At 51.3% G+C, this 16,115-nt stretch overlaps 2 protein-coding genes and 1 non-coding gene across 13 annotated transcripts in view; 2 read left to right on the forward strand and 1 right to left on the reverse strand.

Annotated features, from left to right (window-relative positions):
* Positions 1-8,082, forward strand: part of Chd3 (chromodomain helicase DNA binding protein 3) — a 26,329-nt gene extending 18,247 nt beyond the window's left edge. For 5 of the 11 annotated variants that reach the window (XM_052756676.1, XM_052756682.1, XM_052756679.1 and 2 more), the window contains exons 27-40: positions 191-276; positions 425-558; positions 1,114-1,258; positions 1,419-1,581; positions 2,056-2,177; positions 2,282-2,417; positions 2,524-2,625; positions 2,812-2,943; positions 3,497-3,605; positions 4,181-4,313; positions 4,570-4,811; positions 5,739-5,902; positions 6,131-6,257; positions 6,884-8,082. In XM_052756676.1, coding sequence (XP_052612636.1) covers positions 191-276; positions 425-558; positions 1,114-1,258; positions 1,419-1,581; positions 2,056-2,177; positions 2,282-2,417; positions 2,524-2,625; positions 2,812-2,943; positions 3,497-3,605; positions 4,181-4,313; positions 4,570-4,811; positions 5,739-5,902; positions 6,131-6,257; positions 6,884-7,127 — 2,039 coding nt within the window. In that variant the 3' untranslated portion in view covers positions 7,128-8,082. The remainder of the gene's footprint in view (positions 1-190; positions 277-424; positions 559-1,113; positions 1,259-1,418; positions 1,582-2,055; positions 2,178-2,281; positions 2,418-2,523; positions 2,626-2,811; positions 2,944-3,496; positions 3,606-4,180; positions 4,314-4,569; positions 4,812-5,738; positions 5,903-6,130; positions 6,258-6,883) is intronic. The other 6 variants (XM_052756684.1, XM_052756687.1, XM_052756680.1 and 3 more) reach the window with 5 other exon arrangements.
* LOC128123582 (small Cajal body-specific RNA 21) lies at positions 689-828 on the forward strand. The gene has a single exon (XR_008222755.1). It is a non-coding gene; the product is annotated as a small Cajal body-specific RNA 21 (non-coding RNA).
* Positions 8,083-8,793: 711 nt separating the features above from the next.
* On the reverse strand, positions 8,794-15,274 carry Rnf227 (ring finger protein 227). Its single transcript, XM_052758309.1, has 2 exons — positions 10,361-15,274; positions 8,794-10,260 (listed from the first exon to the last, which is right to left on the reverse strand). Exons 1-2 carry the CDS (start codon positions 10,878-10,880, stop codon positions 10,205-10,207), a joined length of 576 nt encoding a protein of 191 aa, XP_052614269.1. The 5' UTR covers positions 10,881-15,274; the 3' UTR covers positions 8,794-10,204.
* Positions 15,275-16,115: the final 841 nt, after the last annotated feature.

The following is a 16,115-nucleotide window of genomic DNA, read 5'->3' on the forward strand; positions in this document are numbered from 1 at the left end:
TTGCTATTAATTTTCAAATGTGACTTCTTTTAGCCTTACTAGGTAGTATTGCTGACAACGTACTTGGAGGAAATTAGAGGCACACATGCCACAGGCTAGCCTGAGTTTTCTGCATTATGGGATGGGTGCTAAGGAAGTCTGAGGGCTTAGAGGAGATGACTCTGCTAACCAGTGTCACCCTTACCCTTAGGTCGTCGACAGTCTAAGAGGCAGCTCCGCAATGAAAAGGACAAGCCGCTGCCTCCACTGCTGGCTCGAGTGGGCGGGAACATTGAGGTGAGACTCTGCCCAGGACCCACACGTGATCTCTAAGGAGAAAATGGTGGCGGGGGGCCGGGGGAGACTGAAACTGAGGACTGGGCCACCGGCAGTGGGAAGGACTTCAGACTCCTAACCATTCGTGGCCACTTCGCCCCATCTTCAGGTATTGGGATTCAACACCCGACAACGGAAGGCATTCCTTAACGCTGTGATGCGCTGGGGGATGCCACCTCAGGACGCTTTCACAACACAGTGGCTAGTGCGCGACCTGAGGGGCAAGACCGAGAAAGAGTTTAAGTGAGTGTGGATGATTTGGGGATGAACTGAATAGGGGCTAAGAGCTTCGGGTATTACTTTCTTCCTCTTGGCTGCCATATGATGTGACCTTACTCAGCTGATCACCGCCTCCCTACCTTGCGACATGTCCAGGCTCGATTTCCTGGGATGTGGGCTCAGCCTACCCCACTTCCCCTCAACAGAGCCTAGAATAAAGGGGCCAGGCCTCTTCCCTCACGGGAGCGGTGTTTGCGGAAGGAGCCTCACCTAGGCTAGCCTGGCCTCATATTTACTTGGCCATGATAACTTGGCAGGAGGAGCTGGTGAACAGGATGAATAACTGACTGATGGGGCCCAGGAACAAAGTGCCAAGTCCCAGGAGCTGCCGTGGGGGAGCTGAAGGGGAAGGTCAATGAAGAGTTAGGTGTGGGGGCTGATGCCAGTGGGAGGCCTGTGGGCCGAGTCTTGGAAGCCGCTGGGGAGTTGAAGTTCAGGAGGTAGTAATCTCTGCACATCCCTCATTGCCTGACCCACCCCTGAGACCTTGCAATCTTCCTTCTGCCCCATGCTTTCCAGGGCCTACGTGTCTTTGTTCATGCGCCATCTGTGTGAACCCGGGGCAGATGGCTCGGAGACCTTCGCTGATGGGGTCCCTCGGGAGGGGCTGAGTCGCCAGCAGGTGTTGACCCGCATTGGAGTCATGTCTCTGGTCAAGAAGAAGGTATCAGACTTTCCTCACTCGAGCATCTGGCCAGCTGCTTGGTCTCTGTCCTTCCTCTGTCTAAGTTCTAGCTCAGGCTGGTGTGCTACAGAGGAGACTGGGGCTTCCTCCGTGCCCGGTGCCGGGAACTGACCCTTGTCCTGGAAACCTCCTTCCCCAGGTGCAGGAGTTTGAGCATATCAATGGCCGCTGGTCAATGCCGGAGCTGATGCCCGACCCAAGTGCTGACTCCAAGCGCTCTTCCAGGGCCTCCTCTCCAGCCAAGACGTCTCCCGCCACTCCCGAGGCTTCTACCACCAACAGTCCTTGCACCTCTAAACCTGGTAACTGGGCGTCAGGACGGAGGGGGACAAGTGCAGTCAGATGTCAGGGTAGAAAACCTCAGCTCCCCGCAGTTCGTGTGATTCTAGTGAGACACCTGAGGCTGGACAGCTTTATAGGAAGTAGACTTATCTGGGCTCATGGTTTTGGAAGTTCGAGGTCAACAGCTGCATTTGGTGGTGACCTTCTTGCTTGCAGAATCCTGAGGTCCCACAGGCTGTCCCATGGTGAACTGCAGAGAGCATGCATGTATATTCTCCCCTCTTCTGAAGAGCCACCAGGATTCAATTGGGAGGAGGGGCTTCACCCTGACCTTATCTAATCCCGGTTATCTCCTCCAAACCCCACCTGTCAATACTGTACTTAGATTCAGTTTCTACCGTTTTATTACCTCACACTGGGCATTAAATTTCAACACATGAACCTTTGGAGAGCACTTAAGTGGTCAAACCATAGCACTCTGCCTTCACCCACAGCTACTCCCGCCCCAAGTGAGAAAGGAGATGGCATAAGGACACCTCTGGAGAAGGATGACACTGAAAACCCGGAAGAGAAGCCAGAGAAGAATAGCAAAATAGGGGAAAAGATGGAGACAGAGGTGTGCGGACACCTGGATCTCTCTGAGGGACTGGGGTGGAAGGTCTGGAGGGCTCTTGGTACCTAGGAACTATAGCTCATCGTGACTCTACTGTCCTCCACCAGGTTGACTCTCCCAGCCCAGCCCCGTCACTTGGAGAGCGACTGGAGCCACGGAAGGTTCTGTCAGAGGATGAAGCACCAGGGCTGCCCGGAGAGGTGGAGCCTGAACCTGGGTACCGAGCAGGCAGAGACAAGTCTGGTGGGTCATTGTCCTAGTGCTGACGGCGACTGGAATTTGGGAGCTCTGTCTTCCGGAGTTGGGAGAGAGTAACGTCTTTCCTTCTATTTCCCGACTCTTTCCTCAGCCTCAGAGCCAACGCCAGGAGAAAGGGGGGAGGAGAAACCGTTGGATGTACAGGAACACAGGGAGAGACCAGAGGGGGAAACAGGGGATTTGGGCAAGAGAGGTAATGGGTGGAAGGCCTGGACACCAGAGTCCCTGAGGGTACCAGGGGAGGTGGAATCTGGGGGAACCAAATGCCTGGGTCTTGGGTGGGTAGCCGTCGGAAGAGCCAGCACGGTTTATGTATTAAGTAGTCTTGAGACCTAGTAGGAGGCTGTCCTGAGGTGTGAGCTTTTCCTGTTCGGCCTAGCAGAGGATGTAAAAGCAGAACGGGAGCTTCGACTTGGGCCTCCTCGAGATGAGCCACGGTCCAATGGGCGCCGTGAGGAGAAGGTGGAGAAGCCAAGGTTCATGTTCAATATTGCCGATGGCGGTTTCACAGGTGCGAGTCGTCTGTTACCTGACATTCAGGCTTTCTCACTGTGCCTGAGGCTACCTGCTACATTTAATTCCAAGTACTTCCATGAGATAGTGCATGCTGCCTGTGCGTCTTCCCACTCGTCTCTAATAGAGTCTTTTGCCTTAATCCTAATTAAGTGAGCCTGTTCATAACTAACTTTATTTCTTACCACCTACCATAACCTTTCCCCATTTTTTAAACTTTTTTCAGATTTATTTCATGTCTGAGTGTTTGCCTGAATGTATGTGTATGCACCACATGTAGGGTAGCACCCTCAGAGAGGGTGCTGGACCCCCTGTACCTGGAGTTGCAGATGGTTGTGAGTTACCATGTGGGTGCTGTGAACTGAACTCAGGTCCTCTGTATGAGCAACAAGTGCTCTTAACCACCGAGCTCCGTCTTTCACCCTATTCACAGTTCTTAGGAGCCTTTAATGAGCCTTTAGTGCTCTGGCGTCACTCAGCTTTCCATCTGTACGTGACTGTTGGGATGGATGCGGGTCACAAACCTGATGCTCCCGCTGGTCTCTCTGCAGAGCTACACACGCTTTGGCAAAATGAAGAGAGGGCAGCTATTTCCTCGGGGAAACTCAACGAGATCTGGCATCGAAGACATGACTACTGGCTTCTGGCTGGGATTGTCCTGTATCCTTTGTGTAGATGCACGATTGAGGAGAGAAGGGGTCTTAGCCATGTTTCTGTTGCTGCCATAAACATCGTGACCAAAAGCAACGTGGGGAGGAAAGGGTTATTTCATCTTACAACTTGTAATGCATCTTCCGGAGAAGTCAGGGCAGGAACCTGGAGGCAGGAACTGATGCAGAGGCCAGGGAGGAGTGATTATTGGCTTGCTCTTCATGGCTTGCTCAGCCTGCTTTCTTATAGCACGCAGGACCACTTGTCCAGGAGTGGCACCACCCACAGTGGGCAGGGTCCTCCCACATCAATCATTATTAAGAAAATGCCCTATAGGTTTGCCTCCAGTCCAACCTTATTTAGGCATTTTCTCGATTGAGGTTCCACTTCCCAGATAACTCTAACTTGTATCAGGTTGAGAAAAACTAGTCAGGACAGAGGGGAACTACGGGTCGAAGAAGGGTCCACACTTGGGGCAGGGAGACTTGTGCCACACTCTGGGGAAATCTGGCCAATCAGAAGAAATGTTCACAGTGAAGCCCATTCAGTTAGTTTCCTTGATAGTCCCTTCCCTTCCCTGGCAGTCACGGCTATGCCCGGTGGCAAGACATCCAGAATGATGCTCAGTTTGCCATTATCAATGAGCCGTTTAAGACCGAAGCCAATAAGGGGAACTTCCTGGAGATGAAAAATAAGTTCCTGGCCCGGAGGTTCAAGGTGGGGATGAAAAAGGAAAGAAGTAGGGTGAAGAAGGTCTCGGGTCGGAGGTTGTCTAGGGGGGGTGTTAACATCTTGAGAGTTGAGGTAGCACTTGGGGCTAAGATCCGAGTGTACCCTTGTGATGGAAACTGGTCTGCCTCGGCCTTGATGTCGGGGGACAGAGTAGCTCTCCAGTGCTGTGTCCTGCCCGCTGCTCACCTCTGTGCTCACCTCTGTGCTCACCTCTGTGCTCACCTCTCTCCTGCGCCCTTAGCTCCTGGAGCAGGCGCTGGTGATCGAGGAGCAGCTGCGGCGGGCGGCCTACCTGAACCTGTCACAGGAGCCGGCGCACCCCGCCATGGCCCTCCACGCCCGCTTTGCCGAGGCCGAGTGCCTAGCCGAGAGCCACCAGCACCTCTCCAAGGAGTCGCTGGCAGGGAACAAGCCGGCCAACGCCGTCCTGCACAAGGGTAAGGGCCGCGGTGGCCCCGCGCGGGGGAGGGCCCACAACGCTGCGTAAGTCTTCACCCCGCACCCTTCAAAATCTTCCCACACCCTTCGCCCCCTTACCCCTCTACCCTCTGACCTCTAACCCCACCTCTGACCCAGCTGGCACCCTTTTGGGTTTTAGCCTTTATCCCTTGTCTGAGCCCATTCTCCCCACTGCTAGGGTTCACATCCGTGACCGGTAGGGTACCAGTCACCTCATTCAGTGGGACCTCATCCCTGGGAGTGCGACCACATGGTTGTACCTGCTATGATCCTGATAGCTTTAGTTTGTGTGTGTACACCACAAATGTCCTTAGCTTTGAGCCCACAGATCACTTTCTTAGTACCTCCTTCATCCTATGAAGTGAAAACTCCTGCCTATCCACCCTTGACCATACCCCATAAAACTTACCTTTGACCTCAACCTCTTCTCCCACATCCTTCTCCTTGACAATTATAGGTTAAGTCCCAGAGCCTTCCTGACCCCCTAACAGCACCTGGTGTAGTGACCGACTCCTGCCTTAGGTCCCTCTATGTAATGCTGGCCCCTTCACTTGCCTCCCCGTTATGTGCTAAAACTGATTCCTTCAATCATACTACCCCCGTGCCTCCAATTCCTCCCCACCATCCCCACACCCTAAGCCTTCCTGTTCCAGTATGGGATGTTCTGACAACCCCCGACCCCATGTCTTCCAATGTCTTCCCCTCCTCTTTTCCATATTCTTTCTTCTTCCTCTTCATTTCCATTTGTCCTGTGTGGTGTCTGGCCTGACACTTTCCTCCTCTGAATCGCTCCTTTCCTGTCTACTTCCTGTCGTTTTTTGTCACTGTGGTTCTTTGATGTCTGTGTCCTCTCTTTCTGACTGTACTTGTCCATCTGACTGTCACTTTTTCTGGCTCCATCTCTCTTTCCATCTTTCTCTTGCCCTTCTTTCTCTGTGGCCCGGGCCCCAGTTCTGAACCAGCTGGAGGAGTTGCTGAGCGATATGAAGGCGGATGTGACCCGCCTGCCAGCCACGCTGTCCCGAATACCCCCCATCGCAGCCCGCCTTCAGATGTCCGAGCGCAGCATCCTCAGCCGGCTGGCCAGCAAGGGCACAGAGCCTCACCCCACACCGGTAACCCCCTTTCCCCTGTTTCTGTCAGTGCCCCTTCTACACACACGCACGCACGCACGCACGCACGCACATGCTCCATCAGAATCCTACATATATGGAGAAACAGCCTGCTACAATAGTCTTCACCTTGAGTCTCCCTGCCTGTCCCACAGCCTCTAATAATTCTGGAGCATGATCCCTCTCCTCTAGACTGTGGATGAACTAACCTCAGCTTGCTCTCTATTCCAGGCCTTTCCCCCGGGTCCTTACGCCACACCACCGGGGTACGGGGCAGCCTTCAGCGCCGCTCCCGTAGGGGCTCTGGCCGCCGCAGGCGCCAATTACAGCCAGATGCCTGCAGGGTCCTTCATCACAGGTAGATGGTTGTTCCGACTCGCTTCTCCCTCAGTTTTGCCAAACATTGTTCCTGCTTGACTCCCCTGCCCTGTTTAAACCCACCTCTCTTCCTCGAAAGTGTCCACTGTTTAGGGAAGAGTTGTTCTGGGCTTGTTTTATCTGTTCCTTTGTATCCCTTCTTCTATCCCCATGACAAAACTCTGTCAATCAGGAGGCCAAGGCAGGATTCCTGAGAGTCCTCAGGCCAGCCTGGGCTGTGTGGTCATGCACACATTTAATCCCAGCACCTGGGGGGCAGAAGCAGGTGGATATCTGTGAGTTCGAGTTCCAAGACAGTGAGGGCTAAGAAGAGAGATCCTTTCTCAAAAAAAAAAAAAACAAAAAAACAAGAAACTAAAAGCCTCACATATCATGTGACTTCGTATCCCCCGCATTTCCTCAAGAAGTGAGCGTGAATTCAGAAAGGCTCCAGCATCAGACCTGTCATACTGTGACATCAGGGGACTCTGAAGAGGGCTTCACCCGAGTCCTACATTTATAAGAAAAATCAGAGTGGGAGGAAATGACGTGGCCGTGGGGGAGGCTTTCATCGGGGAGTGATGTTTGCGATGTAGGGACTGACCTTTCCATACTCGTCTCCCCAAGCAGCCACCACCAACGGCCCCCCAGTTCTGGTGAAGAAAGAGAAGGAAATGATGGCAGCCTTGGGGTCAGACGGGCTGGATCGGAAGGAGCCCCGAGCAGGGGAGGTGATTTGTATAGACGACTGACTGGATCTCAGGCCTGCCCTTCACCTAGGCCCCGACCCCGGAGCCGACCCACATCTCAGGCCTTGGGGCCTGCTGCCAACCCTCCACCTTCCCCACCCCTTGGGCCACCACTGGGCTAAGAGCCCTTCTGCCCCTCTATGACTTCTCCCTTCAAGAAGGACCCTATCTCTCTCCACCTCCACACACCTTTCCCACCAAACCTTGAAGACTGTGCTGGTGTGAAGAGGTCTGTGGGAGATGGTTAGCAGGGTCTTCAAGTACCCTTGCTCCCCACCACCAAATATACAGCTTCCCACTAAATGATTGTGGGGAGGGGAGAGGTGGAGCCTCCCCAGTCCTTACCTGCAGAATCACCTCCACCTCCTGCAGAAGTGGGGGTTAGCCTTGCCTGGCCGCTAAGAGCAACAAAGAGGAGGGTACGTCATTCCAGAGGGATGAGAAGGGCACCAGGGGAAGGAAGGGAAGGGGAGGGGAGGGCGGCTGCATGCCACTTTCCCTGCCTCCACACGGAGGGTGGGCGGGCGCAGCAGCTACAAAGGAGGGAGTTGATTGCTGTTCAGTGGCTCACTTGCCTCCTGTGTACCAGCATCTTGCTTTAGTAACCTTCCTCCTCCCTAGGGACCAAGGACCACCCCCACAGAGTAACGGTTGGGTGATACTCCCTCAAGCCAAAGAGGAGCTCCCCAACCTGCTCTAGGAAACCTAGAGAGGGTGGGAGAGAATACAGAGGGCCAGACATGGGGGCAGACCCCCACTCTGGGGCTCAGGTTTCTGGAGGACTTAAATCCTCCCTCCTCAAGGCCTGGATACAGACTAAATTTGAGTAGGTCAGGCCAGGGGCCTAGTCAGGAGACTACCTTGCCTGTGGGACCAGAGCAACATAGTGGATAACAGGCTAAGGAGATATGGGCACATCCCCTCCACGGAGGGGCCAGGGAGTGGCAGTTTGCATGGGGAACCCCCACTTCCTCCTTGCTGCCCCTTTCCCAGTCTCTTCGCTCCTACTCCTGGTCTGTCCCCATCCCTCTTCTGTATCAGGTTATCGGTTGTACATATAAATTATACTTTCCTTTCTGTGTGCTGTCGTTTTTTTACCTGGGGAGGGGGAATCCTTGTATGGAGGTAAGACAGTAAGAAAGATTATTGCTTTGTACTATTTCATCTTATTAACCCCACCCCACCCTTTTTTTGTTTGGCTTTTGAGACAGGGTTTCTCTTTATATCCCTGGCTGTCCTGGAACTTCCTTTGTAGCCAAGGCTGGCCTTGATCTCTTAAACCATTCAAGAATCAAAGGAGTACCACTGCTGGGGGCGGGGCGCGGAGGGCAGAGTCCCTCTGTGTGGCCCTGGCTGTCCTGGAACTTACTTTGTAGACCAGGCTGGCCTGGAACTCAGATCCTTCTGCTTCTGCCTCCCAAGTGCTGGGATTAAAGGTGTGAGCCACCACCGCCTCCATTCAGGAATCAAAATAAGACCTCTTCTCAATACCAACCACATCATGAGCTCAGTGTAGAGTTGGTGAGCAGCAGGATCCCTGAAGCCACAAATGCTAAGTGGTGAGCAGAGCAGCCTTCCTGACATGAGGGAGAGGTGCCTAACACTGAAAACTGCTTCCCCCAAGAGTCAGTAGAGGTCACTACAGCTCCACAGGTTCAATTTCACTATGAAGCAGAAAGTTTTTATTTAAATTTTGTTTTAAAGAACTGGGGTCAGTCCGGTGTCCCTTGTGAAGGATTTAAACTGCTGGACAACACTTTGTATTATTCAGTAACAGCCTTTCACAGGTTGAGTGAGCCAAGATACTTTATTCTTGAGACTTACATTAAAAATAAATTCAGCAAACATTTTTTGAGTACATATTATACATTAACACTGCGATTGGCACTAGAGACAGTCATTTGGAGTTTACACTCTGGAAATACTCAAAACATAAAATATTAGAAAATAAATGCAGCATTCACTTTGACAGCACATATACAGAAATATGACAATAAGGTACATCGCAACAGATGCATGCTGGACTCCAAAAGAGGACATTTAGCTGAAATTAAGGACAGGAAAATGACAAAACTTTTTAAACAGGTTTATACTCTATAACTAGATAAATTATTGTCAATAAAAAGCTCTTGAAGACCTCTGAAAACTGAGGTCTATTGTAAATTCACATTTTTAGCTCAGAAAAGAATGTTTTCTTCCACAATAGAATGTCACTTTAGAACCTTAAAGCAGGGTGTCATCAGTGTTTTAAATGTCCCACCCACAGGTGATGATGACATCCTGGAGTGACTAAGATCTAAACCAGTGCTTCTTAACTTACATCACCTGGGATTCTGAAAACCTAGTCTGGGAATGAGGACTGGGGTCCTGAAATTCTGCACTTCTAGCAAGCTGTGAGACCAACACTGTTGGTCTTGATTTTAAGTCTATAGTAAGATATTTACAGGACTTTAAAATAGAACTAATCACATATGATAAGCCATGTCCCATTATGGGACACAAACAAAATTATGTGAGCATCTTTTTTTTCCCCCAGTATTGCTACAGAGTCTGTAAAGATAACAGATAAAGGTTAAATTTTGATTCCTTTATCAAGTGGCTCACCCATCCTTGATAAGCCTTAATTAAGGCCTCATATAAACGCCACTTGGACATTTTCCGTACCTGCCTTATCAAGCTGAAGGGAGATTGTGTATGCAAGGCTTCCAATCATAATCAGGGAGGCAACACAGTAATTTCTAGAACAAGGAACCAAGAGTGGGAAGATGGCATGCCAGCACACACATAACCAGACAAGTGAGATTGACATCATTAGCTTATCCCCTGTCCTGTCTTTTTTAAAGTAAACACTTCCAACCACTGACCACTGCGAAAACAGGATGTGCTGCTTACACCACAGCCTCCCTGAACAAACGCGAAGCCTATAGCTCTGAATGTTTTCTTCCCACATCACCGTACACTCTGTTTTTATTATCCCTTGGCCACCGCCATCCTGAACACAATGTGAAGCTGGCAGTCTAGGAGCCTCCGCCGCTCAAAATTCACACCACCTAGGGTACTTTCTGTTCAACTCCATCACGAACGTACCAATTCCAGCATCAGAGAGGGCAGTCTTGACATCAACCCTTTGTATTAGAGCACGCCCGAAGAAGATGCTGCTCCCACCTGCCTTCTCTGCCATAGCTCCCAGGTTCTTCGGTTACAGCGTGCAATGGGTCATGTGGGCAATGTCCTTGACCTCTGGACAGTAGAGCACTGGAGGAAAGAAGAAGGATTAGTGGCAGCATGAGGATGCAACCTGACCCAGCATTCTTGGGCGCTCGGTGCCCAGCATCCTCCCTAGGCGGCCCCTCACCATTGCTAGGCAACGGACGCCGCAAGCGGCGCGCCGGCGCCAGGACCCTGTCCAAGATGCGGCGAACCGCGCGCCAACCCGCACTTGTAGGTCCCGCCCCCTTCTCGCTCTTGTCTTCCCCGCCGCCGTCGTCCTCTCCGTTGTCTCCGCTTTCCTTGGCCAGGCTCCCCGTCGGGTCTCGTTCGCGCTCAGCCCGCGCTTTTTCCTCCAGCCGTGACCACAAGCCGGGGTCCAGCGCGATCTCCGAGACGCCGCCGCGCGGGAGCGGGGAGGGCGCGCGGCAGAACGGGCACGTGACAGCGCGGCGCAGGCGCACCACGCGCGCGGCCGTGCGGCCGCCGTCGCCCCGCGCCGCCAGCTCGCGCAGGCAAGCGGTGCACAGTGTGTGGCCGCAGCGGGCGCGCGCCGTGCCGGGCAGGCGGCGGGGCGCGCGGGCCCCAAGGTTGAAGGGTCGGTAGCAGATGTTGCAGTCCAGCTCACCCCGCTCGGGAAGAGAAGGCACCCTCATCAGGAGCTGCATGGTGGCCGCGGCGACCCGGGGACGTCGATCCCGCGGCGGCTAGGAGACAGAACAAGCGGCCCTCCTTGGGCCAGGGCTGGGGCCTGGGGCCGGCGCCGCCGCCTCGGTCCCCTTTTAATAGTGAGGCCCCACCCTCGAGGCGTCACGCACCAGATCGGCCGCTCCCTTCCGTGGCACGCGTCGGGGCGGTGGAGGCGCGAGGCTGGGAATGCACTGAGTGGGGGCGCAAGCGGGGTGAATGCCCACACGATGCCAGAACTGCCCGAGGGGAGGAGAGGGGGACACGCACCACCCACTGCCCCCTTGGCGAACTCCTCCCCCCCAGCAAAACACCCACCGGCGCCATAATTAAACGTGGAGCAGATCCCCAGGTCCCCTCTTGCACACAGCCACTGGCTCGAGTCTCAAGGGCCCTCTTAGCCTACTTGTCACATGTTCATACTCTTTCTCAACCTCCCACAAACAGGCTACACATGCCAGGTTTACTACTGGTTCTGCCCAATTTTAATTGGGTTTCTGGATGTTTGGATTCATGCCGCCCTCGCCTCTCTTTTTTATACATGACCTCTTGGGTTCTCGTAAGGCTCCTTAAATTTCATCCTCCATCAAAGAGTTCGATTCCAGCAGCTAACATCTCGGCCTAAGGAGGGACTCAGATTCCAGGAGCATGGCCTTAGGAATGCTGGGAATCTTTTCCTTCCAGAGTATCCAGGCTCAGACACCCACACAGTATGATGGTTGAAACGAAGCAGCCCTGCATGACTTCTGACTCAGGGGTCTGACTTCTCGCACAGGTAAACAGGACGTGGTGCTCACAACCCACATTCCCTCATGGTGTGGTGCCCACACCCAAGCAGCCTCCTCATCTTCTCTTGTACTGGTAGCCCAGGTTCTGTTGCAGAGGATAATAAACAAGTCTTGAGACAGCTGGCTAGAGTACCAATCCTGGTTGTGACATCACAGGCAAGTTACTTAATTTCTCTGGGCCTTGATTTCCTCATCTACAAAATGTGGATAATAATAGTAAGGATCGAAAGAGCTTGTGTTTGTAAGGTGTTTTAAATGACACCCGGGACACAGTAAACACTAGATAAGCAATACCTATTATTATCGTTATCATCCCTGGCTCCAAACGTGCATTGTGTTCCCTTTAACTTCTCGGGTACCCAGTATTTCACATAAAGCATCTCTTGGTTTATCCAAGACGGGTTTCTCTATATGCATAGCATTTCCTGGTCCATCACAGGTAAGGTAGAGCTCGCTTGGTTTTGTAACATTAGAGTTGTTAAAACCTGGAGGGTAATCTTGGTTTTGTTTTCTGAGACTGGGTCTCACTATGTAGCCCTGGCTGGGCTGGAACTCTGTGTGTAGTTCTGGTTTGGCTTCAAACTCACAAACGATCGGCCTGCCTCTGTCTGCCGAGTGCTGGGATTAAAGGCGTTTATTACCATGCCTACCAAGGTAATCTTTTACCCAGTCTAATTCGGAATTCACTGTGTAGCCTAGACTGGTCTCAGACTCATGGCGGTCCTCCTACCTCAGCTTCCAGAGCCCGGAATTATAGCTTTGGAAAGGAATCTTTTTGTGAGATTTACCTGAGGTTTATTTTATATTTCATTATGTATGTTTGTGGGTCTGTGTGCGTGTGCACATGAGTGCAGGAGCCCCCGGAGCCCAGAAGTGGGTGTCAGATCTCCTGAAGCTGGAGGTACAGGTGGATGTGAACTGCCCAACGTGGGTTCTAGGATGACACTGGGTCCTCTGTGAGAGCAGCACAGACTGGTGGCCTGAGACTGGCCTGGAACTCTACAGAGAGCTGAAAATGACCTTCAACTCCTGATCCTTCCTACGTCTGCTCCCCAAGTGCTAGGGTTAGAGGTGTGTGCCATCACATCCTGCTTTGGTTTGCCATTATTTTGGTGTACCATCAAGCAGATGGTAAGAATTTAGGAGCTTGGTTGCTTTCATGGTCACTTGGGAGAACTCGTCCACTTATTCCAGTGACACTGTCATAATTCAAACCTTTTGTAGGACTTTTCTTTGGAAAGGTGAGCCTCACATTTTAAAATATCTTCAGGAGGCTGGCAAGGTGGCTCAGTGCTTAAGAACATCTGCTGCTCTTCCAGAGGACCTGAGTTCAGTTCCCAGCACCTATGTGGGGCAGCTTACAATTGCCTGTAACTCTAGCTTCAGATGTGAATCTTTTCTAGACTCCACACACCTGCACACACCTGCCATACATACACACACATGCACGCATACATACAAAACAAACTTCAACTGAGGGTAAATTTTAATCTGTGCTTGTATGGATGTCCATGTTTATGATGTGTGTGGATTCCTGTGTGTAATTCATGCTACGGCACATGTGTGAAGACCAGAGGATGACCGCAGGGGTCCTCATGTGCACCCTCTTTGGCTTTTCCTGTTGTTGGTAGTGGGTGTGTGTTCTTGAGGTAGAGTATGTAGCCCTGACTGACCTGGAACTATGTAGACCAGGCTGGCCTCAAACTCACAGAGTTCTGCTTGCCTCTGTCTCAGAGTGTTAGGATTACAAGCATGCACCACCATGCCCAGCCTAACCTTGCTTAAGACAGGATTTCACAGGTTTGTACGCCAGGATAGCTGGCCCACAAGCTTCTGGGATTCTGAGGATTCTCCTGTATTCACCTCCCACCTGCTGTAGGAGAAATGTGATTACAGACACTCAATCATGACGCTCAGTTTATGTGAGGTCTGTGGATTCAAACTGAGGTTCTCACACTTGCGTTCAGGCACCTTACCCAGCAAGTCATCTCCCCAACCCAAATCTTAATTATGGAAGGTAGAATAAAACCAGTCCGAAGCGTCTCCCCACCAAGGGTCCCTCTAAGCCGCTCATCACGTCACCTGCTCCACAGCCTTTATCACCAAGAACCCAGACTGGTGATTCCCTTTCCCGAGCCAGACCTTCTTCCGGCTTTTCACTCCCTTCCTCTGCTAGCTCCATCACCCTGGGTGAAACCCTTAAGCTCTCCCTTCCCTTCACAGTCCTTTATTGACCCATCTCCAAGCCCAGGTCATTCTGTCCCTTTAATAGCCAACCCACCTACTTATCTCCACCTCTTGCCCACCCTCCTGGTCCAAGCTCTCGTCATCTCTCACCTCCCTATCCAGTTAATTCAAAACGCTGGCGTTCTACAAGCTTCCCCCATGGTGGTATTTACAGAGAGCTCTCCAATCTCAACCCATCGCATTCTATCACCGCTTCCACTCCTCTGTAAAATCTCTTAATGTAGTGAGTGTTGTTGGGTGGCTCCCGGATCCTTTGCCACCGCATCATCAGTCAGGGCCTAGACTAGGCATGGTGGCACACAACTGTAATCCCAGCACTTAGGAGGCTGAGACAGAAGGATTGGGAGTTTGTGGACCACCCAGACTACACAGTGAGACTGTTTCCAAACAAACAAAAAGAATCTACTTCCCTATCTCAGCAATGGAGGATGGCTTTGTGACCAGCCTTGACCAGTTACTAGCATGAAGCAGAAATCGTGTGTGTGTGTGTGTGTGTGTGTGTGTGTGTGTGTGTGTGTGTTCTGGAGCCTCGGCTTCCACAGCATTGCACCTCTATCTGCTGGAAGGTTGCCCTCAAATCACCACAGAAGGAAGTAGGGTTAGACCTAAGCACTGTGGAAGGAAATGGATGCACCCCAGGCAATGGCTAGTCCTGACATGCTACTGAAGCCATCTGGAATATTCCTGCTCAGTTAACCTGCTTAGTGAATACAGCCACATGAACGAACCCAAGTCCTGGCCAACTCACGGAATCATGAAAAAAAAAATGGGTAATGTATACATTTGTTTTTAAATTATTTTTAATTCCTCTCCCCCACCTCCCGCCCCGTGTGTGTATATATGTTTATACAGGTGCCTGCTGAGGCAAAAGAGGGTGTCAGACGCCACCCAGGGTGGAGTTATGGGGGTGTGAACCACCTGAAGAGCCACAGAAGGACATGGGTCCTCTGCAAGAGCAGTGTGCATCTAAACTGTTCAGTCATCTCTTCAGCCCTCCTCCCACCTCACCTCAATTTCATTTTTGTTTTGTTTTGTTTTGAAGACAGGGTTTCTTTGTGTAGCTTTGGAGCCTGTCCTGGAACTCACTCTGTAGAACAGCCTGGCCTTAAACTCAGAGAGATCCACCTGCCTCTGCCTCCCGAGTGCTGGGATTAAAGGTGTGCACCACCACCGCCTGGCTCAATTTCATTTTAAAAAGTTGTTTCAAGTCACTAGATTTTGGGATGATTGGTTTATTTACTAACAGATAACAGAAGTAGATACTACCCTGTTATCTTGATGATTAAGATAATACCCTGGGATTAAAGGTGTGCACTCAGCACTTGGGAGGCAGAGGCAGGCAGATCTTTGTGAGTTCGAGGCCAGTCTGGTCTACAGAGCGAGATCCAGGAGAGGCGCAATGCTACACAGAGAAACCCTGTCTCAAAAAATCAAAAAAAAAAAAAAAGATAATACTCTGAAATGCCCAGAAGACTTGGTGTGCTCTGACTTCAGTGTGCTCACATGTGAATACTGTTTGCAAAAATTCTGTTTGCTCCTTGGACACTCCAGCTTTGGAGACTTGGATTCTATCATGGTGTGGATCTTAAATGTCCTCCAAAGCCATGTGTTGAAGGTTCCCAGGTGATGGTACATTGGAGAGGGGTTGGAACTGTTAGAATTTATGTTATACCGGGGTGTGTCCTTGAAAGGAATATTGAGAACCCAGCTACTTCCTCTCTGCTTCCCAGATGCCCTAAAGTGAGCAGTTTATTCCACCATGATGGTCTGCCACAGACTCAAGAGCGAATGGGCCAAGCAACCACATGCTGAAAACTCATGAGCTGGAATAAACCTTCCCTTTTTAATTGTTTTTTTTCTCTTATTTTTATTATTTATTAGTATGTGAGAATTTCGTGTGTATACAATGGTCTTTTGATCAAATCCACTTCCCTTTCCTATTTTCCCCAGACCTTTTCCAACATGTTCCCCTCTAAACTTCAGGTCTTTATTTTTTTTAGATACCTCCCTGCTTCCCCTATACACAAAGATGTGGGGCCATTCACTGGATAATCTTTGGTTTGTGGTTTTCTTTCTCTGTAGCCAGGGTCACTATGTATACAGTTCTCTTGCTTTGGTGACAGGGTCCTTCAAGTGTTAGGATCTGAAGATGTGCCGTTATGCTCAGTCCGATTCTGAGTT

Source organism: Peromyscus californicus, unplaced genomic scaffold (assembly GCF_007827085.1).
Source record: "Peromyscus californicus insignis strain IS unplaced genomic scaffold, ASM782708v3 Scaffold_3__1_contigs__length_106647218, whole genome shotgun sequence".
NCBI lineage: Eukaryota > Metazoa > Chordata > Mammalia > Rodentia > Cricetidae > Peromyscus > Peromyscus californicus.

What these genes read in the sequence shown, in the direction of transcription:
- Rnf227 (XM_052758309.1), bottom strand. Translation starts at nt 10,880, where the DNA reads ATGCAGCTCCTGATGAGGGTGCCTTCTCTTCCCGAGCGGGGTGAGCTG. An exon ending in GCGTCCGTTGCCTAGCAATG is followed by an intron (nt 10,261 to 10,360) that starts GTGAGGGGCCGC and finishes TCTTTCCTCCAG; the next exon opens with TGCTCTACTGTCCAGAGGTC.